At 36.2% G+C, this 21604-nt stretch overlaps 1 protein-coding gene across 1 annotated transcript in view; it reads left to right on the top strand.

The window, feature by feature from the left end:
* Positions 1-21604, top strand: part of BTAF1 (BTAF1 RNA polymerase II, B-TFIID transcription factor-associated, 170kDa) — a gene marked incomplete at its 5' end in the record, with an annotated part of 37326 nt that overhangs the window by 1623 nt on the left and 14099 nt on the right. Inside the window, 18 exons of the mRNA XM_010281972.1 lie at positions 2486-2632; positions 5025-5188; positions 5559-5695; positions 6347-6458; positions 7776-7844; positions 10432-10521; positions 12032-12127; positions 12376-12552; positions 13115-13255; positions 13380-13504; positions 14647-14767; positions 14844-14948; positions 15193-15342; positions 15974-16116; positions 16285-16459; positions 16928-17131; positions 19253-19679; positions 20749-20939. Of these exons, the coding sequence (XP_010280274.1) occupies positions 2486-2632; positions 5025-5188; positions 5559-5695; positions 6347-6458; positions 7776-7844; positions 10432-10521; positions 12032-12127; positions 12376-12552; positions 13115-13255; positions 13380-13504; positions 14647-14767; positions 14844-14948; positions 15193-15342; positions 15974-16116; positions 16285-16459; positions 16928-17131; positions 19253-19679; positions 20749-20939 (2774 nt within the window). The remainder of the gene's footprint in view (positions 1-2485; positions 2633-5024; positions 5189-5558; positions 5696-6346; positions 6459-7775; positions 7845-10431; positions 10522-12031; positions 12128-12375; positions 12553-13114; positions 13256-13379; positions 13505-14646; positions 14768-14843; positions 14949-15192; positions 15343-15973; positions 16117-16284; positions 16460-16927; positions 17132-19252; positions 19680-20748; positions 20940-21604) is intronic.

Below are 21604 nucleotides of genomic sequence, written 5' to 3'. Positions count from 1 at the left end.
CTCTTTCTTCCCTTGCTCAAAGCACCTTTCTGAGGAAGGTGAGATGGCAGCTTGGTGAAGTCTATTCTGTTTGTACTCACTTTGCATATGAAATTATCACGTTAGAGTTGCTTTTATTGTCAACTTGGGGACCTACTGTCAGTGATTTTGTCTAAACCTGTTGTCACTGTCTATGTTCAGAAGCTTACCTGGCACAGGTTCCAGAAATTCACTAGCTGTTAAAAAAAAAAAAAAAAACAACCAACCAACCAAACCAAACAAAACTGATGTCTGCTTTGAGGTGATCTCATATCTGTTTAATTCAGTGGCTCCTGGTTCTGTTGCTATAGAATTTGACAAGCAAGTTCTGCATTTGCCTTATCCAGTGCCTTTATGATTTTTGTAAACAATCATAATTGGTCTCCTCCAACAACTTTCTTCTCTCCAGATAGAATAGTTGCTGTCTGTTCAGTCTTTCCTCACAAGACAGCTGCTTTGTCTTTTAGATAACTTTATTTGTCCTTCTCTGTGCTTTTTCTTACTTGTGTCCTTCTTGAGATGCATAGAACTGCACACAGTGTACCTGCATCTCTAGAGTACTGATATTTATACATAGTGGCATGTTTTCAGTGTCCTTCCTGATGATGCCTGGTACTTAGTTGGCTGTTTTGGCTGTCATTACCCAGTAAGCTGGTGAATACAGAAAACTGTCAGAAGTGCTTCTGAGATTTTTTTTTTTTTATTGAATGTTAACTGCCAGTTCTGAATTCAGTATTGTGTAGAGATGGTTTAGTACTCATTTTGCACCTTATCTGCCTCTTTGCCTATTAGTCTGTTCTGAGAGTCCTTCTTGGATTCCTTAGTGCTATTGTGACTTTGGTTACCCAAAAGAGCTTGGAGGAGAGTGTGTAGTGAAATCTCCTTCCCATTGCTAAAGACTGATAGAATTGGTTGCAACACTGATCCCTGGAGGACTCAAGCTAACTTTTATGTCTTTAACCAGCTTTCAGTCTGTAAAAGGATGTTTTCCCTAATGCTGTGGTAACTTAGTTCCTTCAATTTTTTTATATGAAACCTTGCCAAAAGCTTTTGAATATATTATGTCCACTGGATTCCCTCTATCCACTTGTTGGAGCTCTTTAAGGACATTGATAATCAGGTTAACGAGAGGGGTTGTTTTTCAGGAGCCATTCTGACTCTTTTCCAGTGAATCATATTTATCCATATACTTAATAACTTCATTTATAGACTCTACTATCTTACCAAGGATAGAAGTTAATTTCACCAGTCTAGTTCTAAGAATTAGTTACAGCGTTCCTTTTGTACATGGAAATTGGGCAACCTGTCAGTGTTCAAGTACAGCAGCTGTTTTGAATGATGAGTTTCATGCATTGTCCAATTCTTGCATATCTGCCTATCAGACATGAAACTGAAAAGGTAATTACTTGTGTTTGAGACATAGGTACCATTTAACAGGGCTAAACTGGCTAGGCAGATGTTTATTTCTTTTATTTCAGTTAAATTGTTTGATGTAGTAGTCAAATACATGTTTTACGGTGGTCTGGTTACGTTTAGGTTCTTAGGCTTGCTATAAATCACTTCTCTTTTTGTATATGTGTAATGAAATGTTAACTTTTTCTTTATGTGTGAAGAAATGTAGGTGGTGTTTATTTTGTACAGTGTTCTGCGTGCACTTAGGCTCATTCTGCTGTAAATGAACAAGCTTTTATAAGTGTGAGTGTGGGATGAAACACACCAAACTAAATGCTGTATTTGTTGTAGACAGCAATTGTATTTATACTGCTGGTTGTAATTCAGGATGTGAGCATGCTGGATTATGTAGGAATGGCTGATATTTTTGGATACTAAGCCGCACATGACTAGGAGCCACAAAACACACTAATCTTTGAGTGTTGAGGGGAGGGAATACTTAAGAAGTGAATTCATAACCAGGAAATAAAACACCTTGTCAGGAACAAATCTCTTCTGTATCAGTATTGAACTGCACCATACCTGCAACTGGATTTGAGAAGAGCTGATAACTAGTCTTCAGCAGCCCTCAGTAGCTGACTTTCTCCCATACCTGTTAAGACTGCTCTTCAGCTTCCATAGCAGAGGAGCTCGGCTGTTGGTCATATGATACAGTGTTGGCATGATACTTGTTTGAACTATTTGTGAGCCATGTACAGCTCAAACTACAAGTTGGCCATATGCATACAGAGAAGACACAGTGGTATGTCAGTGTCCCAAGATCTTATAAAGCTAAATTTATGAAGGGAAAAATGTTAAAATTTTTTTCTACTCAATTAGGTGTGTTAAGTGAGCTTTTTCAGCCTGTCTTTGTGAAATTGAACCTTTACACTTTGTGAATCAAAACGCTGTATGTCTGATTCCTTTGGAGGAGAGAAATTATTTCTTCTTTTTTCTTTCATGTAATCTTTTGCAAGAACTTTGAACAAAAATTTCCTCACGTTGTCCTTAATATTATTTTCAATGCCCTATGTAGAACCAGGCTCAGAAAGTCCTATGGAAGATTCACCTTCAACAGATCGGTTGCGTTTTGACAGATTTGATATATGTCGGTTGTTAAAACATGGTGCATCTCTTCTTGGATCTGCTGGTGCGGAGTTTGAAGTCCAAGATGATAAATCAGGTATATCTTGGTATTTTACTTGCAGACAAAAAAACCTTAGGATTTGAAAAGGTTTGTTGTGGCAGTATTATGAGTCTAGTCATCCATGGTATCTCAGAATGCTAGGAAATAATGGAAGAAAATATTCCCCAACATAACTGGTTTGTGTTACCTTTCTCAAGTTAAATGAGTTTTTTAGGGGGTATCTGTTGTTTCTTTGTTTTTTCTTTTATCAGAACTCGTATGTGTACAGGGGGAAGAGGAGAGAGGAAACCTGAAGGAGAGAGTGGAAAAACCAATATTAAAGGCTTCTGTAGACTTTTTTTAAGATGTGCAAGAACTATCACTACTTATTCTTCATTAAAACATTGTTCATCAATATAGTAGTAGGATGTGGCTTATTTAAAAGCTTGAAGGTTTCAAATATAGAAAGACTGTGTGAAAAACACTGTGATAAAACTGTTAAAGTTGGAGGTCAAATATCAGTGCCTGTGTGATGTCTTTTGTTTCAAGTGACTTGCCTGATATCTTTCTGCAACTTTTTAACCAAGAGAGTTGGTTTATATCAGTATAGTGACATTGTATTATTTTAATCTAAGTTGGTGGGGATTTGTTGCTATTACTGTGCTTTCCTGCTCTAATCCATCTTCTAGTTTCTGCACCAAATGAAATGATGCTATAGATAAGAATCTGCTCTGACTGCATAGCCCTGATTCACTTGTTCCCCACATGCAATGCGTTCTGTGCAGTGTACACAGATCACTAGTTCAGCAAGGAACAGAACTTACGGCTCCTGACACTTAAGCAATATCCTGTCTGTTAAGCCTCACTGCTATTTTATTGCTTGCCATCTTTTATACTAGGTTAATAAGGTGTTGTATAAGTTTAATCTCTTCTAATGAAACCCTACTTGTGCAGGAATCAAATAGATGAAATAGGACACTTGAGTTCATAGAAGTCTGATATGTATCCTAGTGTTGTATGATTGCATGTAAATAATTTTATGACTAAAACTAAATTAAAGAATAGTATCAAAAATAAGAAAATGAAACTAAAAATGGCTTTAGTTGATGGGTTTTTTAACTGGTGGGGATATGTACAAAGGCTGCTTTCTCTTCTGTATTCAATAGCAGCTTTCCTTTTCAAGTAAGTAGACAACATGAATGGCTCTAAAACAAGTTAAATAATCTTTGGAATTAGCAGTCTTTGACACTTTTTCCTAAGATGAACTTGTGAAAAGAAAAGTATTTTCTAGAGAATGGAAGTTGTTTGTATTTCTCTGCTTGTCAGTTAAATGTAATTTAAAAACAAAAAAAGCTTATTGGTATAGATATAATTAATTACTAATTACTACTCAACCTGGTGTATACCCCAAAATTCTGCCAATATTGGTCACCTACTTACAAGTTTACGTGCAGATATTTGACAAAAATAAGCCCAGTCTCCTGACTGGTTTCCACACCCTACATGTAAAAAGGGAGTGAAGACTGACAGCCCTACAAGCTGCAAATTTTGGTTTACTTGGAGGGTTTATTCTACTCAGGCACTAAAATCTTCTATTATTGTTGTAAATGTGGGTGCTCCCAAAGTCTAGGTGTTCAGTAATTAAAGTGTTGAAGCTTCACAACATTCTTGAGGTAGCTTCTAGTAACTGCCTAAATGAGCCTTGTTTGACACGTGACGCTTGAGGAAAAGATTAACAGACTCTAGCACCCTAGGAAAATCGTGCTTATGCTTCAATCTACATTGCCATCAGGAGTTAGTTTGGGCAGAAGGAAAGGAGACGTCTGAGTCTAGTGCATTTTACAAAGAAGTATGTTTCTGAAGAAAACAGGTTCAGAGTCAACCTAGCTTAATACAGGATATTGGATTGAATATCATTTGAGGGGTTTTATTGGTGGTTGTTATTTCTTAGGTCTGTATTTCCCAACAGAAGATAAAATTTAGGCGGAAAAGAAACCTTTAAAACAAACAAACAAAAACCCAACCCTCCAAAAAACAAACCAAACAAACAAACAAAAAAAAAGCAAAACCAAAATCCGAAAAATCCAGGCTGCCAAAATCAACAGCTCCCACAAGGATGCATGCGCTCAATAAAAAAGTGCTAGTTCTTGAATCAGTTGCTGGATTTATTTTTTTACTGTGCTAATTCACTCCTTTCAAAGTGCACTGTCCTAAAAATTTGGGGAAAACTTTGTTTTTTACTTCTGTAGATCAAGTGTAATTTAATGAATTTCATGGGAGCTAGGGATCAATGTGATTTGATTTAAAAGTTTGTATTGATGTATTAGCCAAGTACAATTTAATTCTGTAACTTTTGGCTTTCTTATGTTATTTAATTGAGCAAATCTTCAATAATACATCTGGCTGGAAATTTGACACGTCTTCCCTTTTTCTAAAACTTTTTTTAAAGGTGAAATTGATCCTAAAGAGAGGATAGCACGACAGAGGAAACTGTTACAAAAGAAACTTGGCTTAGATATGGGTGCTGCAATTGGGATGAATACTGAAGATCTGTTCAATGATGAAGATCTGGACTATTCACCTTCTGCAGTTTCACTAGTAAACAAACAACCTGTAGGTAAAACCTTGTGCTGTTTGACTGCAAGGAATAATACAGTGGGTTTGCTTTATTTCATAGAATCATTTAGGTTGGAAAAGAACTTTTAAGATCCTTGAGTCCAACCATAAGCCTAACTCTGTCAAGTCCACTAAGTTTGTGCTTCTGCAGTTATAATCTTTACATTTTAAGTATGATGATCAATGTCTAATTTGGCTTTCTGAATTCTTAAATCCCATAGTTGCATGTTAGTGTTATTTGATGTTAAACTGCTGCTCTTGAGTTTGAAATGATGGAGGTTTGGGAAAGTTAAGAGCAATGTGGGCTTGAGGATTTTTCAAGACCTTCATCGTAAGAAGAATTGACAATGAATGACTTCTCTTTCAGACTCTTCAGGCTGCTGAGTTAATTGACTCAGAATTTCGAGCTGGTATGAGCAGTAGACAAAAGAATAAAGCCAAAAGAATGGCTAAGCTCTTTGCAAAGCAAAGATCCAGAGATGCAGTGGAAGCTAACGAGAAGAGGTATAACAGTGAACTGGTTTGGTTTTGTTTCAGTTAAGCTGGGATTGTGATTTATCTGTTGAAAAACTTCCTACAGTCTTTGCTTCTTAATTTTCTACGTGCTAATTGTGCTGATGGTAAAACACTTGTGTGCCATACTTACTCCCAGTAGAGCTTTGTTAAGGACCTAGTTTCAGAGTGATCTTGAAATAATGGCATGCTACAGTTAATAATTGTGATTTGTCCCATTATTAAATATGGCTTGAGAATAGCGCATAGAAGTGCAGGATTTAAGTAGATGATAACTAAAAATTAAAGATAGAACTTTCTGATGTATGCTGTGTTCCTCACTGTGATTTATAGTGACATGTTATAAACACAGTAGGTACAATAATAAGCAGTAAACAAAATTATCGTTCCTTGATTTTTTATTTAAGAATTTCTGTATTTCTTGGAAAAGACTGAGAAGGCTTGCCAATTTGGGACAGCATTCTGCTGTCTCATCACTGAAATTTTTACATGTAAAGTTACCTATTTTGTATATTTCACAGTGTTAAACCTTTGTTTTGTATTCTTGCCGTACTTTATTGTATCTGAGACTTCAGTCGTAGAAGTGATTACTGCTCCTAAAGCACAGTTTCAGTTCATAAACTTATACTTGTTCTTTTTCAGCAATGATAGCACTGATGGGGAACCAGAAGAAAAGAGAAGAAAAGTTGCAAATGTTGTCATCAACCAGCCTGCCACAGACTCAAAAACATTGGTAGAAAATGCTCCAGAAGAGGTATGATGTATTGTTCTGCTGTTAGCACGAATGGTCATTCAGTTTTTTATCAGAGTAATGTAAAACAAAACTCCTTTACGCTCTCAAAGTCTTTATTCATTTAAGCATTAAGAGAAATGGAGTAAAGAATGCCATTGCCAGTTTACTTTTATATATAGTGAAGCAAATGGACTTCAAACTGTGTGTACCATTGAGGAAGAAAACACGTTTAATCCATTGGTAGTAGTTTATGACCCAAATGAACCTGAGTAGGTGGATTGCGGGTGTCAGACCTGGGTATTAAACTGTAAAACTGTGCTAAACACTTAGATGATAGGATTACACTGAGCCATAAATAATTTGATCTAAATGTTCATGTACACTTTATTTAATCTTTGCCTTACTTTAATTAGGCTTAATTTAGAATTAAGTTCTATCTTTAGTAGTTGAAGATTTAAAACAGTTTCTTTAGTCTTAGAAAAACTTGGATTTGTTTCAATAGACTGAAAAGATGAAAAATTGTTAGAAATGCTATATCAAAATGCAAGTGGTACATAGAAGTTTATTTGAAGAGACTTTATTTTGATTAGACTCTATTCTGCAAAAATAAGGTATTTCCAAACATAGCTCAGTAATGTTTGGAAATTACGGTGATTGGAAAGTGAATTTGAGAGATTAACGGTAACTGCAAGCTGAAAAGCTTCTGGTTGCTAGACTTTCAAAAGTTTTGTGTTTGTGATGGTGTGAACTTACTAATGTTGCTGTCATAATCTCCTTTCCACAGCTGTATCAGTTTCCTTGTAGGAAACTTTGGGATAGTAGATATGCTTCTGATTTTTAAAAATGTGGAATGTGTTTTGAAAAGGGTGGTGTTTATTACTGGATTAAATGACCCAATTTGATTATATGGTGTAATTTCAAACTGAGACTTGCCTGTTGTGTTCTTTAAAGGCGAAGTTCATGAATTTAAAGAATCACTGGGGAGGATTTTGCTCAGTTGCTCCATTTTCTGCCTTAGCATGGTTCCTAAGGGGAGGTTGAATTCCAGAACATCAAAATTAATTACCATAGAGAGAGGTTACACTACTAGCAGACAAACTTAATAAGCTTTTTAAAAGATCCAGTGCCAATCAGAAAAGTTTCTGAAGTGTGGAAGAAGGTTGTTTGGTTGTGGGTTGTTCTTGTCGTTTTTCAATTCTGTCCAGTAACAAAGGAAAATACTTAAGCTTTTGAAGGTTTTTGTTATCTTCACATGTCGAAGTAGCATACAATGTAAGAAGTGTTTGCCTGATCTCTTTCTCTTAGTCTTGTACTTAATTATTTTTTATAAATTTTTAGGCAAATGAATGGCCTCTGGAAAGCTTTTGTGAAGAGGTGTGCAATGATCTCTTTAACCCTTCTTGGGAGGTAAGATGTGCAGTATGTAAGGTGTAACTATAGATTAAAAAAAAAAGGCTTCAACAAAAGCACAAAAAAATGTATGCATAGGACTTAAGATCATTTTGCTAGATACCAAAAATTACATCAGTCATAAATACAGATTACATAACAAAGACAAATGTGCTTTTAGAGAACTTGAGTGTTTTTTAAGTATCATTTAAAGGGGAGATGAAAACAGATGTGTAATGTGTACTCAAGTGGAGAGTGGGAAAGATATAGAAAGCAGTGATTGTAAGTGAGAATTCTGGAAGTATTGAAATCCAAACAAAATAAAAACACAAGAATCTATGGTCAAAAAGATTAAGCAATTAAAACAGGCTTGGATTCATCAAGAGTTTTAGGAATATTGTGTGAGTCTGCTGCTGGCAACAGCAGCATGTTTGTCTAATGCTAAGCTGGTAGAAAATGGGGGAGGAATCAATGCCTTGGTAACAGGGGGTAGGCTACAAATCATTAGTTGTTCTCTTGATTTATAAAAATGAACTTTTAACTTTTTTAGATTGATAGTAAATACCAACTACAAAAACTATGTATTTGTTTGCCTAGACAACTTATTTTCAAGATTCAAAACCACTTCTGCTCACCCTTTTATTCGATCTTTATACTATTTTCCACAAACTTTGATATCAGTTCCAAGCAAATATGAAGTATCTGACAGTGGTGTCTCTTCCTTGAGCAGAAGGTGGAAATAACTGTTGTCAACTAACTTCTGTGTTTTAATAAAAAAGTTGATCTTTTGAAAGATTAAATGTTAACACCAACTGGAACATACTTAGGTATATCCATAGCACAGTTTCAGTGATAGCAAGCTGGCTCTGCCCATACTGACCTCAAACTCGGAAACACAGAAATAGATCATATGTAGCCAATGTGTGTATGGATCGTATGGATCCAATTATTCTGGGATCAGGAAAAGGATAATTATATTTGTGTGACATATCACTGCATCTGAGCTAATAAGCCTCACCTTATTTGAAAGCAGGCTGTTTGCAGTTGAAGCCAAAGTCCACCTGTCTTCTGGAATGCAGACATTCTCATAGCTTGCTTACTACATTTGATATAGGGTGCACACTTCTTAATTAAGGAAGTAGATCAATACAGAATCATTATTATGGCATGTTCTGGGTGAAAAACAGGTTAAGCTACCTCAAAATACATGTTTATAAAATGGCCCTCTGGCATCTTCTTGCAATGTCTAGAGGCAATCTGGATGACTAGTTCAGACTGCTTGCCTACCTTATAGGCAGCTGAAGTCAGGCAAGATGAATCCTGCTACTGGTATTTCCTTTATATATTTGTATGTCTTGCTGTTTTGTGTTTGCAGAAGCTGAGGAGTTAACTAGCAAAGTCTTTGTCTTTTGGCTTGTGAAAACTAGCTCATAAGCAATCTTGGACCAAATAAACAAATGATTGGTGTATTATGAACAGTTAGGATTTTAAGACTAAGCTATCTGCCTGGTTTTTATTGGCTTGCTTATAGCTTTCACCAGCAGCCACTGAGCTGTACTTACAGGGATGTGTATGCTTGCATTTCATCTAAGATATTCTGATTAAGGGAGGACCTACCAACTACTCTGATCTAGTTGCTACTATCATGAAATTAAATATAATAATTTTCTGCTAGCAACAAGCATGTATATGAAGTGTCCTACTAAAAAAAAATTGTTAACTTATGCTCTAACTTATGTAAAAGCCTCTCAATGAAAACCCAGTTGAACACTATGCTTTTGTAACTTTCTGTGTATCTACTGAGTGGGCTTTACTTGATTAGCCAATTACTAGTCCAGTTATGTGTCAAAAATACCAGAAACAGGTGTGTCTGTAGCATATCTTTCTACTGGTCTTCTGTCATTTCCAAAACTCTTCCTACTGTGTTCAGCTGTTCATGTTTGGTGGGAACATACATTTGGCTATAATTTGCTTTCCCATATCACTTGTTCAGTTATTTTTTTAATATTTAGCCAAGCAAGGCAGGTTTGTAAGCTATGCAGATAGTAATTTTCAGAAATTTGTTTTGCAGACCCCAAATATTCAGTAAGGATCCAAACTTTGTTCAATAAATATGAAGTGTTGTACAGAAGTTTAAATATAAGATATAAAGTGAAATATAGAGTGTTTAAGAAATAAGAACATTGCTTTTCTTTAGCTTATAAACTTAGTAAAAACAGTAATATCTTCTAGTCATTCTTTCTCTGAAAACTAGTGTCTTATAAAATGGTGTGGTAAAACTAAATGAAAACTGTTGACTACATTACTGCAAATATGATAATAATATCTTCTGTGTTAGAAAATAGAAGCAATTTTTAATTCCTTCTGTCCATAAGCTGGCAAATATTTAGGAAAAAACAGGTTGGTTTTGGACAGATTAGTATTTAAGTGTAGGATTTGATCTAATAAAATACTACTCTCTTCTACAAGTCTAAGTACCACTAACTCTGCAGTACTTGAAACGTCTCTATTAAGAATGAAGTAGTATTGTTTCAGTTACCCAGTGTGTTTTTTATCCTCTGTTCCTAAATATTTTAAAAATTGACTTTTTATTTCACTTTTCTAGGTTCGACATGGTGCAGGTACTGGACTGAGAGAGATACTTAAAGCTCATGGTAAAAGTGGCGGTAAAATGGGAGATAGCTCTTTAGAAGAGGTAAGTTTCCAGTCATGTAGACTTAACATGTTACTTAAATGAAGTTTAGAAAACAGACTTCTTAAAATACTTAAGCTTTGCAGGAGATGGGTGATCTGTGGGAATATAAACCATGAGATTTGTCTGCTCAAAATAATCTGGATGGAAATCACTATATTCTTTTTAAAAGGCCTGTGCGAAAAACAGTACTACTGTATAAGCAGCCATTAATATGTAGACTGTGTAAAGCTGTTAAACACTAGCTTCCATAGTAGAAAATACTATTTTCGGGTCATGGTAAGGGTGTGCTGAAAAAGAATTGACAAGTTGATTATGTAACTCTAGTGAAGTGTCTCGGACCGTCTAATTCTATTCACTTAAATAGTAATGGAAGTCTATCGATCTGCTTGCTTTGTTACTATGAGGAAAAAGTATTTCAGTAGTCTACTTTAAAAGGAAGACACTTTTTAAAAATATTCTGACAGTAATTTGTTTACTAATAGTGAATCTCATCCAGATTCATACTGACTTCCCTGCTGTAAAAACAGCTGGGAGAGCTTGTGGTTTAGTGTTGAGGAATGAGGGTATACATTTATCAAATGTAAATCAAGCTACTTCAGCATACTTTGTATATAGGGAAGGCAGAAGCTGCTGTCCTTGCTTCCATATGGAGTAGTATTTGTTCTGTGGAGATTGCAGGGTAATAATAACATATGCTGCAATGATAAGATACTTTAAACAGTTTCCTAACTATTTATGGAAAGAGCATGTGTACTCCAGGCTAGCTTCAAAGCCTGCCGTGTATGCTGTATGCAGGCTATAATTCTTTGACATGTGTGGGAATATGAAATCCATAATATGATGAAAGTTTTGTTCATTAAAATGATAGTTTTCAAGGGAAAACTATCATTTGGTGATCTAGTAGGCAAACAGTGGAGATGAGAAAGATGATTCCCGAGCAGTTGCTTTTATGGTACTTCTGCTCTGAGATTCAGAGTTAGAGCTATTTGGTCTCTAATTAAGAGGCCAGGGCTTCGACACAAGCTTGGTCTAAATAGCTTTTGTTAAATCTGGGGGAGACATGGCTGAAGAGCAAATTCCTCTTACTGGCTCTCCCACAGTGAATCACTGCTTTGTAGTTTATGTTTATTTGTAAATATTCTTCAAACACATATTAATTGATTTGCCTAGGATGTGTTGACATTGGTATAGATTATCTGAATGACCTTACCTTTTCGTGCTGTGTAGGGATAAAATTATATGTCTATATATATACACCTTACAAGGTGCTCTCTAGCCTCTTGATAAAAGTACTGTGTGTGTTTTAACAAAAAAAAATAAAATTATGATGTTTTTAACAAGCCAGGTGAGCTGAATTAGTGCTATTTTGCTTTGACTGTGCAAGATGACTATATTCAGTCAATTTAAACATATGTTGTCATATGTTTTATATAAACTTCAGCTAAAGCAAGCATGTCACAAATCCCTTATGAATAAATAGTCAAGGTGTTCAATTTTTCTCTTTTTACAGATGATTCAGCAGCATCAGGAGTGGCTAGAAGACTTGGTTATTAGACTTCTTTGTGTGTTTGCATTAGACAGATTTGGAGACTTTGTTTCAGATGAAGTAAGTTGTCTCCCAGTGAACAGGTAGATCAGGCTTCTGCAGGAGATAATATTGCAGGATATCAGCTATGCTTTGTACAGTGCTACTGCATGTGCCTGTTGTAACTGCTCACAGATGCTTATTACAAAGTAGCCGATACATAAATTTCACCTTGTTTGTGTAGCAGTTTTGGTCATCTGACTCTACTCATTGGTTTCTAAGTCAAATTTCATACAGAACTATCTGTTTTATCATTTACTTTATCCTAGGTGGTAGCACCAGTACGTGAGACTTGTGCTCAGACTTTGGGAGTAGTATTGAAACATATGAATGAGACTGGAGTTCATAAAACTGTGGATGTTCTCCTGAAGCTGCTTACACAGGAACAGTGGGAAGTGAGACACGGTGGTCTCCTAGGAATAAAATACGCTTTGGCAGTACGTCAGGTAAATAGTCCTCATGACAAATGGCAGAGAGCTTAGGAAGAAAAAGCTCTGCTCAAAGTTGAGCATGTGGCTGAACAGTAAATAGGTATGATAAAGCAAGCTTGCTTGCACTGCAGCCTCATGTGGGTTATAAGATGTGTGACTGCATGTTTATATCCAGGCTGCAGAAGTCTGCAATATACAGCGAAGTTGTACTGTTGTAACTTGGTAAGTTACTTGCACAGAACATTATAAATAGAGGCTATGCTTGCCTGGTTTTGATAATACTTTCATGTGCGAGGTTAACAGAGCTGAGTGGTACAAGAGGTTTAGTTTATTCATGGTGTTATTCTGCAGACACTGCGCTTTGTTTAAACCAAAACTGAGCTGAGTTACAGTTCATTCAAATTTGTAACATCGGTTTTTACTTCATGAATGGTGACTTACAATATTTAGATTATAGTCTTGGACCTGTAGCTTCTGTTTCATGTAACAGGTTTATTCACACACTCAGAATACATGTTAGTTGTTGGGGGCATCAAATGCTTTCTAAGTTTTAAAATGCTTTTGATCTTTTTGGCAGGACATGATCAACACTTTATTGCCTAAAGTGTTGCCTGCAATAATTGAAGGTCTCCAAGATCTGGATGATGATGTCCGAGCTGTTGCTGCAGCGTCTTTAGTACCAGTAGTGGAAAGCCTGGTCCAACTTCAGTCTCAGAAGGTGGCTGAATTGTTCTCCATCAGTTCTGATTAAGAAGTTCACTTTTGGGCTGAGTGAAGAAAATAATTTGTTTGTTTGTTTTTTGTTTTTTTGTTACGATAACCTCTTCTGCTTATTTGTGTAGGTGCCTTTTATTCTTAATACCTTGTGGGATGCACTTCTGGAATTGGATGACTTGACAGCTTCCACAAATAGTATCATGATCCTTCTTTCTTCCCTTCTGACTTACCCTCAGGTCCGCAAATGCAGGTAACTTTTTAATTAGTATTGCTTCAGTATTGCAGGTTTGGCTGTCCAGTTATTTTCAAATTGGAATAATCAAACTTGCTTTCAAATCATGTGCCAAGGACATGCTTGATTTAAATCAGTATTTTAATTTTACGCTTGTTTTTCCTTAAAGTGGAGGTTAAGACAGTGCCTCTATTTTCATTACATTAGTAAAAGGCCACAAAATTATTAAAAGGTACTAGACAATTGTTTATGTGTGACTTGGTCCCCCCTGCCCTTCATCTTGGGTATTTTCGTAAAGGATATTGGCTCCACTCATATGGTGGTCCTGCCAGCAGAATACTTTTTTGTCTGCTCCTTGTTGACAAACTCCACACAACAGAGCAAACTGTATATTAAAACACATGCATGTAGGACTTGACTATTGAAACAGTTCTAAAGAAAGCTACAAACTTGAAAATTCAGATCAATAGTACAACCAGTAATTCTGTGACTGGCTGAAGACAATGCCTAGTTCCTCACTATTTGGGACTCTGTCAAATTAAAAGAATTGCATGTTAGCATGTTAACATTTTTCATAATATATGTGGTAAACTCATAGCATCTATACTTAAGGAAGATGCTTTACACTTCTCTTTCTCGTCCTATATGATTGTCACTGTTGAAGCTGGTTTTTGCCTGAATCCAAAATTAAGAATGAAGTTTTGTCACTAATTCCATCTGTAATTCAACATGTGCTGCTTGCATCACATGTGCAAGTTTGTGCACAAAAGATCCAACCTTATTTTCAATTATTTCTGAACTTATAAATGCCTAATAATAAATTAAAAACAAAACCAAAAAACTTTTTTTCTAAGTAGTTGAACAAAGCCGTGTGGGAAACAACATGGTAAAAATACATGCTTGAATTGACTAGTTCTTTATACCAGCAAGAAAAAACAGTATTTTCCTGAAAAAAGATACTGACTCAAACTATTTTAATTGTTTAACCTGTAGCAACTTGATCCTTCACTTAAAATCACCAAGCATATGCACTACTTCTTTTTTTTAAAACACTTTTTTTGGATAAAACTTTATAACTGAGGATGAGCAAAATTCATTTAACTGTGTGTCTTTGTTTTTCTCCCCTGTTGCTGCCTCTACATCTGCCCTTCATCTACTAGTATTCAGCAGTCACTCACAGTTTTGGTCCCGCGTGTGTGGCCGTTCTTGCATCATACTATATCTTCTGTGCGAAAAGCAGCACTGGAAACATTATTCACACTGCTGTCTACCCAAGACCAGGTAAGAATTAGAGTTATTAGTATTTACTATGATACATATTGGAATCTGCTTGAACATATGATGTCCTTGTTTTCAGAGCTCTTCAACATGGCTGACTCCAATTCTGCAAGACATGTTAAGGCATATATTTCAGTTTTGTATCTTAGAAAGCAACCAAGAAATTCTGGATCTTATTCATAAGGTATTTGTATGACTTATGATCTAGATATATAGTGTTTTTGTATCCTGCTCTTTCATATCCTCTGCACTTTTGTGCAGATAAAAGAATAGTGTGTTCACGTTCATAATTTTGTAGTTAGCCACTTCGATACTTTACTATAGGGTAAAGGCAAATAGGATGGTTCCTACAGTTTATCAGCATATTTATGATCTTATGTAGACCACATGCAAATTTGTCACGGTTTCCACTATGGTTCTTTCTCAAGGTATGGCTGGAACTGTTAAACAAGGCGTCCGTACAGTATGTGGTTGCAGCTGCTTGTCCATGGATGGGAGCCTGGCTCTGCTTAATGATGCAGCCATCTCATTTGCCCATTGACTTAAACATGTTGCTAGAAGTAAAAACCAGATCAAAAGTAAGTGAAATGTGACCTCACTAACTGTTCTGGGGAAGACAGGAAATTGATTAGCTGTATATGGAGACACGTTCTAAAGGTGTTAGAGGGGAGTGGTGGTGCCTTTCTGCCACTGTAAATGTAATTTAGCTTACAAAACCTCAAGTCTGTAGAGCAAAATAGTTCTTGTCAGATTATCCATGAGAATTCAAAGTTCTGTCATGTAGCATGCTCCCTGTGAATACTTTTATAAAAAGTCTTTGGTTACATTGTTCCATAACCATCTTGGTTCCAAAGCCATCTGTTTGCAGGACTGAGTTAAGTCTAAAAGCATTGTGTTATTTCTGAAAACATGCTGAAAGACGTTTCCTTTTTCCTGTATGGACTCAGTTTATCAGCTATATGTTGAGAATCAGTTTTAATATTATAGTGAACGAACCATATCATATATTTAATAGGACCATAGAATGCTACTAGTAGAGAGGTGATGTACAATGATTAACTACTTTGAGAAGTCTGTTACCCAAGGAATGTTCTGGCTTAGTCCAACTTTTGCAGGGTATGACGGTAATTGGAAATGTTATGGAATATGAATTAATTTTTTCTATTACAAACACATTTACTTTCAACCTCTCCCAACTTTATTCCATAGGAAAAGGCAGGTGCTAAACTGCGTCAAGGTCAAACCCAGAATAAGGAAGTGATTCAGGAATATATTGCTGGGGCAGACAGCATTGCAGAAGATCCAGCAACCAGAGATTATGTTGTCATGCGAGCTCGGATGATGGCAGCAAAGTCAGTTTACTGGAAATCTAAAAAAATATTTAAAACCAATTAATCTTTTTTGTTCTATAGTGTTTTTGCCAAAATCTAATTATGTACACTTTTTGGCATCTGCATTTTGAATCATTAATTGCAGAGTAATTGTAACATTGAAGTAACTGTTCTTTCTGTTTTTGTCAGGTTGCTGGGAGCACTTTGTTGCTGCATTTGTGACCCAGGTGTAAATACTGTTACTCAAGAAATAAAGCCAGCTGAGTCATTAGCTCAGCTACTGCTCTTCCACTTGAATTCTAAATCTGCCTTGCAGAGGATTAGTGTTGCGTTAGTAATCTGTGAGTGGGCAGCCTTGCAAAAGGTAGGATGTGTCTGCAGCAAAAATAAATCTTACTATCTTAATCCACAGCTTGTCGTCTGCTGCTTAGCTTAAAATAAAATTTTGGTTGATAAACTAAAATGGTATTTATACATCTAAAAACTTGAATTCCTGATTGTTAGACAATGGAGGAATACATTACTCAGTAGCTAAGTCAACTGTCAGAACTGTGAGTCAGTAAATTCAGTTCATGTTTCTTCTACAAATAAATTTATTCTCAAGATGCTTGTTATCTAAAGTCAATGCTTCCCTTTAACATGACTGTCTTCCCTGTATTCATGATCAACTGTGGTCTAGTGGCAGACTGAAGGTTTTGTTCATAATCTTTAATATTCTGGGTTACAAATGCAAAATGGATTTTTGTAGCTATATTGCACTGTTAGTGCCCAGAACCAAACAAAATAAATTGTGATTACTCAGAAATACAAATTATGTCTTTTCCTGTTGCAGGAGTGTAGAACTGTGGCCATTTGCGTGCAACCTCGTTTACTTGGAGTCCTTTCTGAACATCTCTATTATGATGAAATTGCTGTTCCTTTTACACGGATGCAGAATGAATGTAAACAACTCATCTCATTGTTAGCTGATGCACACATTGATATTGGAAACAGAGTAAACTGCAGCGTATTTACAATAGATCAAGCTAATGAGCTGGTAAGTAGAGACATGACGGCCCTTCCTTCAAATCTATTCTTGTCTTGAAATACATCTTCAGCGTAATTATCACACAGACAGTAACTTTCAGAAATAATGTGGTGGCTTTGACACATCCTTTGACATGAGATATATAATAGAAACTTACCACCTCTCCAGTGGTGTTTACAGATTATGCCAAAAATGGAGGAGAAAAAATTAACAGTGTTCTGATTCCAGGTGTAGATTCACTATTGAGATCTACACAGAAGAAAACAAAGCAGGCTGGAACCTCCTTCAAAACCACTGTCAAAAGACTAGTAAATAAACTGTGTATAGAACTTCTCCCCTCCTGATCTCCCAAGAAAGTGTTTTAAAGTGGTTTGGTTTTTTGTTGGTTTTTTTTTTTTTTCCTGGCCATTCAATTGTTTTGTCTTTTTTTTTTAATCTGAAGACATCAGTGTTAGATGTGATAATAAACGGTAGCTTGTGATTTGAAAAGCTCTGGAAGCAAAAATGGAGCTCATAATGTTGGGGCAACAAATTAAAAGTTTTTTTTCTTCCAACCCCAAACTGTTGTCTTAAGCAGAGAGAAAGGCGAGTATGGACAGATAAGGTAGGATGTAAATTAAGAGCTCATGGATTTGAGAGCCTGCAAAATAACATGGGACTGGGGTAGGAAGGGTGTGTACATTTCGGGGGTTGAAGGAATGGTGATGGATGTGGTGCACCTTGGGGCAGGGGAGGAGGGGGACTAGCATCCTGGATTTGTTTGTGTATGCAACTGGGTTGCTGAGGATAAGGGTAAGAATAAGAGAAGGTTTAAGTTTGTACGATTATGGCCATGTTGACTGTAGCATAGTGGGTCTTGAAATTCTTAGATGGTAGTATTTATGTAGTAATATGCAGTAGCTTATCTTGGACATCTCAACATATCTTTGCAGTTATAGATAATTGTGTATATGGGATGAGGGGATTTTGGCAAAGAGTTTTGATTATGGCTACCATCTAAAGTGGATAAATTCCCAAGGTAAAGCCAGACAGAATCATATGAGCTCATAGGTTGTGAAGTACAGGAGTTTTCATGTACCTTAACTGTTTACTTTTGAGTCTAGTAATAGGGGTGCTTCATGAATGCGTGCTTGTTTTCAAAAGATGTCTATTCTGGATTAGAAGACTCATACCATAGCTCTTTGCTATTTTCTGTGGCTGTCTTCTGCACCCTTCTTAACTCTTCAAGTTTTCTTACAATACAAGACACCAAACCTACACTGCGTTGTAGTATGGATCTTCACACATTAGATGTAAAAAAACCCTGTGCTCCTCCTTGCTATTCATATTTTTTGCATCCTTTGGTCATTCCAGTCATCAAGGTCAGGTGCAGTAGAACTTGAGGCATCTATAGAATGAAGCAGTACAAGTCTGATAGTTGAAGGACTTGGCCTGAACATTTAGAAGTAAAAGGCAAAAACCAACAAACCTGCCCCGCCCCTCAGACCAGCCCCAACAGCTAGTCATCTTTCCTGTACTTAGAAGCCTAACCTATCAACAGAGTAAGTTCAGCATTTCCATGATTCTACATTGCTTTTAATCTGTTTCAGGTGGAAGATTTAAGCAACAGTAGTCAGCCAGATGGGAGGGAGGGAGGATACGGCAAGTCCTGCAACTACTGCATTGTGCTGACTTTTTCCTTCGATTTTTGTCCCAGTCTCTTTCCTCAAAAGAAAATCATCTTGGAAACAAGTTCTTCATGCACGGGACCTTGCACATCCTTTCTGACCTCTTGTATTCATAGCATATTCTCCTTTGCTTATCTGTCATGTGCTTACATATTACCAGAATATCTGGATGTATCTGGCAGATACAGGACAATATAAATTTGGAGACGTATGTAAACTCCTCTTTTAGCTTTGGGAATCTAGACTTGAAATGCTCATAATATGCCTGATTTTCCCCTTGAGCTGCAAGTTCAAGATTCCAGAAACTACCATGTGGAGCATTTCCTGCTATTTGCTGCAAAAATGGAGATTATAATACCTGGTGACATGACTCGTGTTCTGCCATGAAAACCGCAGTTTTCAGAGGATAGCCCATTTTACAGTAAATGAAACAGATTTGTAACTCTTTCTTCCTTTTTATTAGGTTACTTCTGTTTTTAATGAAGTGACATCATCCTTTACTTTGAATCCTAAAACTCTACAGCAGTTGGACAGTAAACGACAACAAGTCCAAATGACTGTTACAGAAACAAATCAAGAATGGCAAGTGTTGCATCTGCGAGTCCATACGTTTGCTGCATGTGCAGTTGTGAACTTGCAGCAACTTCCAGAAAAACTAAATCCTGTTATAAAACCCTTAATGGAAGCTATCAAAAAAGAGGAGAATACACTTGTACAAAACTATGTGGCTTCATGTATAGCAAAGTTACTTCAGCAGTGTACAACAAGGTCTCCTTGTCCCAACTCAAAGATCATAAAAAATCTCTGCAACTCCCTCTGTGTGGATCCACATCTTACCCCACTAGCAGCATGTCCTGCACAGCCTCAGAGTACCCATGAAAACTCAAAAGGTATGGTATCTAAAACTGTCAGGTTTCTTAAAATATGTCTCCTTGTCTCTGAACAAATGAGTATTTGTGTTTGGTCTTAAAATGCCAGCAGCTGAGTCTTCATTTATTGGTTATTACTTCATTTATGTATCTTAAACTACACACTGTGTACAATTCATGACGTATATAGTTTTCAGAAACTTTATTTATGAAAGATCTTTGTTCCAATTTTCAGTTAGTTACTGTTGTTCAATTATTATCCAGCTTTGATCACATTTTATTTACATGTGTTATGATGCTTTTCGGTGAAATTGAGTCAGTATGGAAATTAGAGTAGCCTGTTAGAAAACAGTGTGACTTGTGTTATGTTCCATAGGCTAATAGTAAGATGATAAAAGATGAGGACAGTGTTCAAAATGAACAAATAATCCTGTGCACACTATGATCATGGATTTTCTTTAAATGACTGTCCTTTGCTAAAAATGTATGGATTGCATAAACACCACAAATTAAGACCTTAATTCTCTCAAAGATTCTAACCTGCTTTGAGGATTGACCATTATACATGTTACTTAATGAATGTGTCCTCCTTCGTCTCGGATTACAGTAACATTCATATCTGACTGAAAATTAAGCTGATTAGCATAAACAGAAACAGCAATAAATCCAAAGATACTGATGGCATCTGCTATTATATCATGACAGAAGTCTTGAACTGTTTGCAAAGGACACAGAACATAAGTTTGGTAAACTTCAGAACATAATGTGTTGTGTTATATAAAAAAAAGTTTTGCTAACTTTTTATATTTAACTGCAGTTTTGTTACCTGTATTTCTTGCTGAATAAGAATTTATGTGGCAGTTTGCACACTTAGATTTTTTTGCCAACTCTGCAATGTGCTCTTAACAGAGTAACTCTACTCGGTACTTAAATTTTTCCATCCTTGAGGATGATGACACTTAGGTGTTTTTTAGGTTTTTTTTTTAAAGCACATTGAGATCTGCAGATGACTTGTAGGTAGCTATCACTTCCTCCTTACATTTTAAACTGCAACTTAAAATGTCGTCAGCTATTCTCTCTTTTCCTTTAGGGCCCAACTCTGATAAAGATGGGATGCATCATACAGTTACTAAGCACAGGGGAATAATTACACTATACAGACATCAGAAAGCTGCTTTTGCCATCACAAGTCGGCGAGGTCCTACTCCAAAAGCTCCAAAAGCCCCAATTGCAGATCTCCCTGCTGGCAGTAGTGGAAGCATTCCTACAGAACTTGATGAGGTAAATTTCAAAAACTTGCATTTGCAACTTGCACATCCACCGCTCCTTTCCATTAGTTTGAATTCACTGGAGTTGACAGCTTTATTATAGGGATGTCCAGAATCTTTTTATGAAAGAACTGAGTTGATGTGAAATTTTGTGATGCAAGCAGCATATGTTAGTTGATGATGATGGTTTTAAATCTTCAGTGTGTCTTCAAGAAAATTAATACTCCAGAGATATCTTACACTTAGTACAGGATATGAAGATCTCAATATAAATACATGCAAATGGATTTCCACAAACCGTGCTGTCATTGTGTCCCATTACGCATGTTAAGAGTTGGTCATCTTGATGCACAATAGAAGCTCTGGAGCATTAAAAACAGTATTTGAAATATGACTGACTTTAGGATGTACATGTGACTTCCACACTTGATATGCTAAATTTTTTTTGTTACTGTTTTATTCATATAAAACTTCAGTGGTGTCTTAGCAAGGTCCTAGTCAGGACTGTGATTTCTGAACAGTGTTGTGGATTTTGTTTGTAATTGTTGAAGTGATGGGGTTTTTTGTTTTGTTTTTTGTTTTGTTTTGTTTTAATCAGCTCTACTTTCTGAAGAGGATGGGAGCAAGAGAAAAGGCTTAATAACGAATCAAATATTGCTTTTGGGAAATTTTGCTAGC

Source organism: Phaethon lepturus, unplaced genomic scaffold (genome assembly GCF_000687285.1).
Source record: "Phaethon lepturus isolate BGI_N335 unplaced genomic scaffold, ASM68728v1 scaffold21292, whole genome shotgun sequence".
In the NCBI taxonomy this organism is placed as follows: Eukaryota; Metazoa; Chordata; class Aves; order Phaethontiformes; family Phaethontidae; genus Phaethon; species Phaethon lepturus.
Note: the sequence above shows the minus strand (reverse complement) of the source record. Positions and strands in the feature narration are given on the sequence as shown.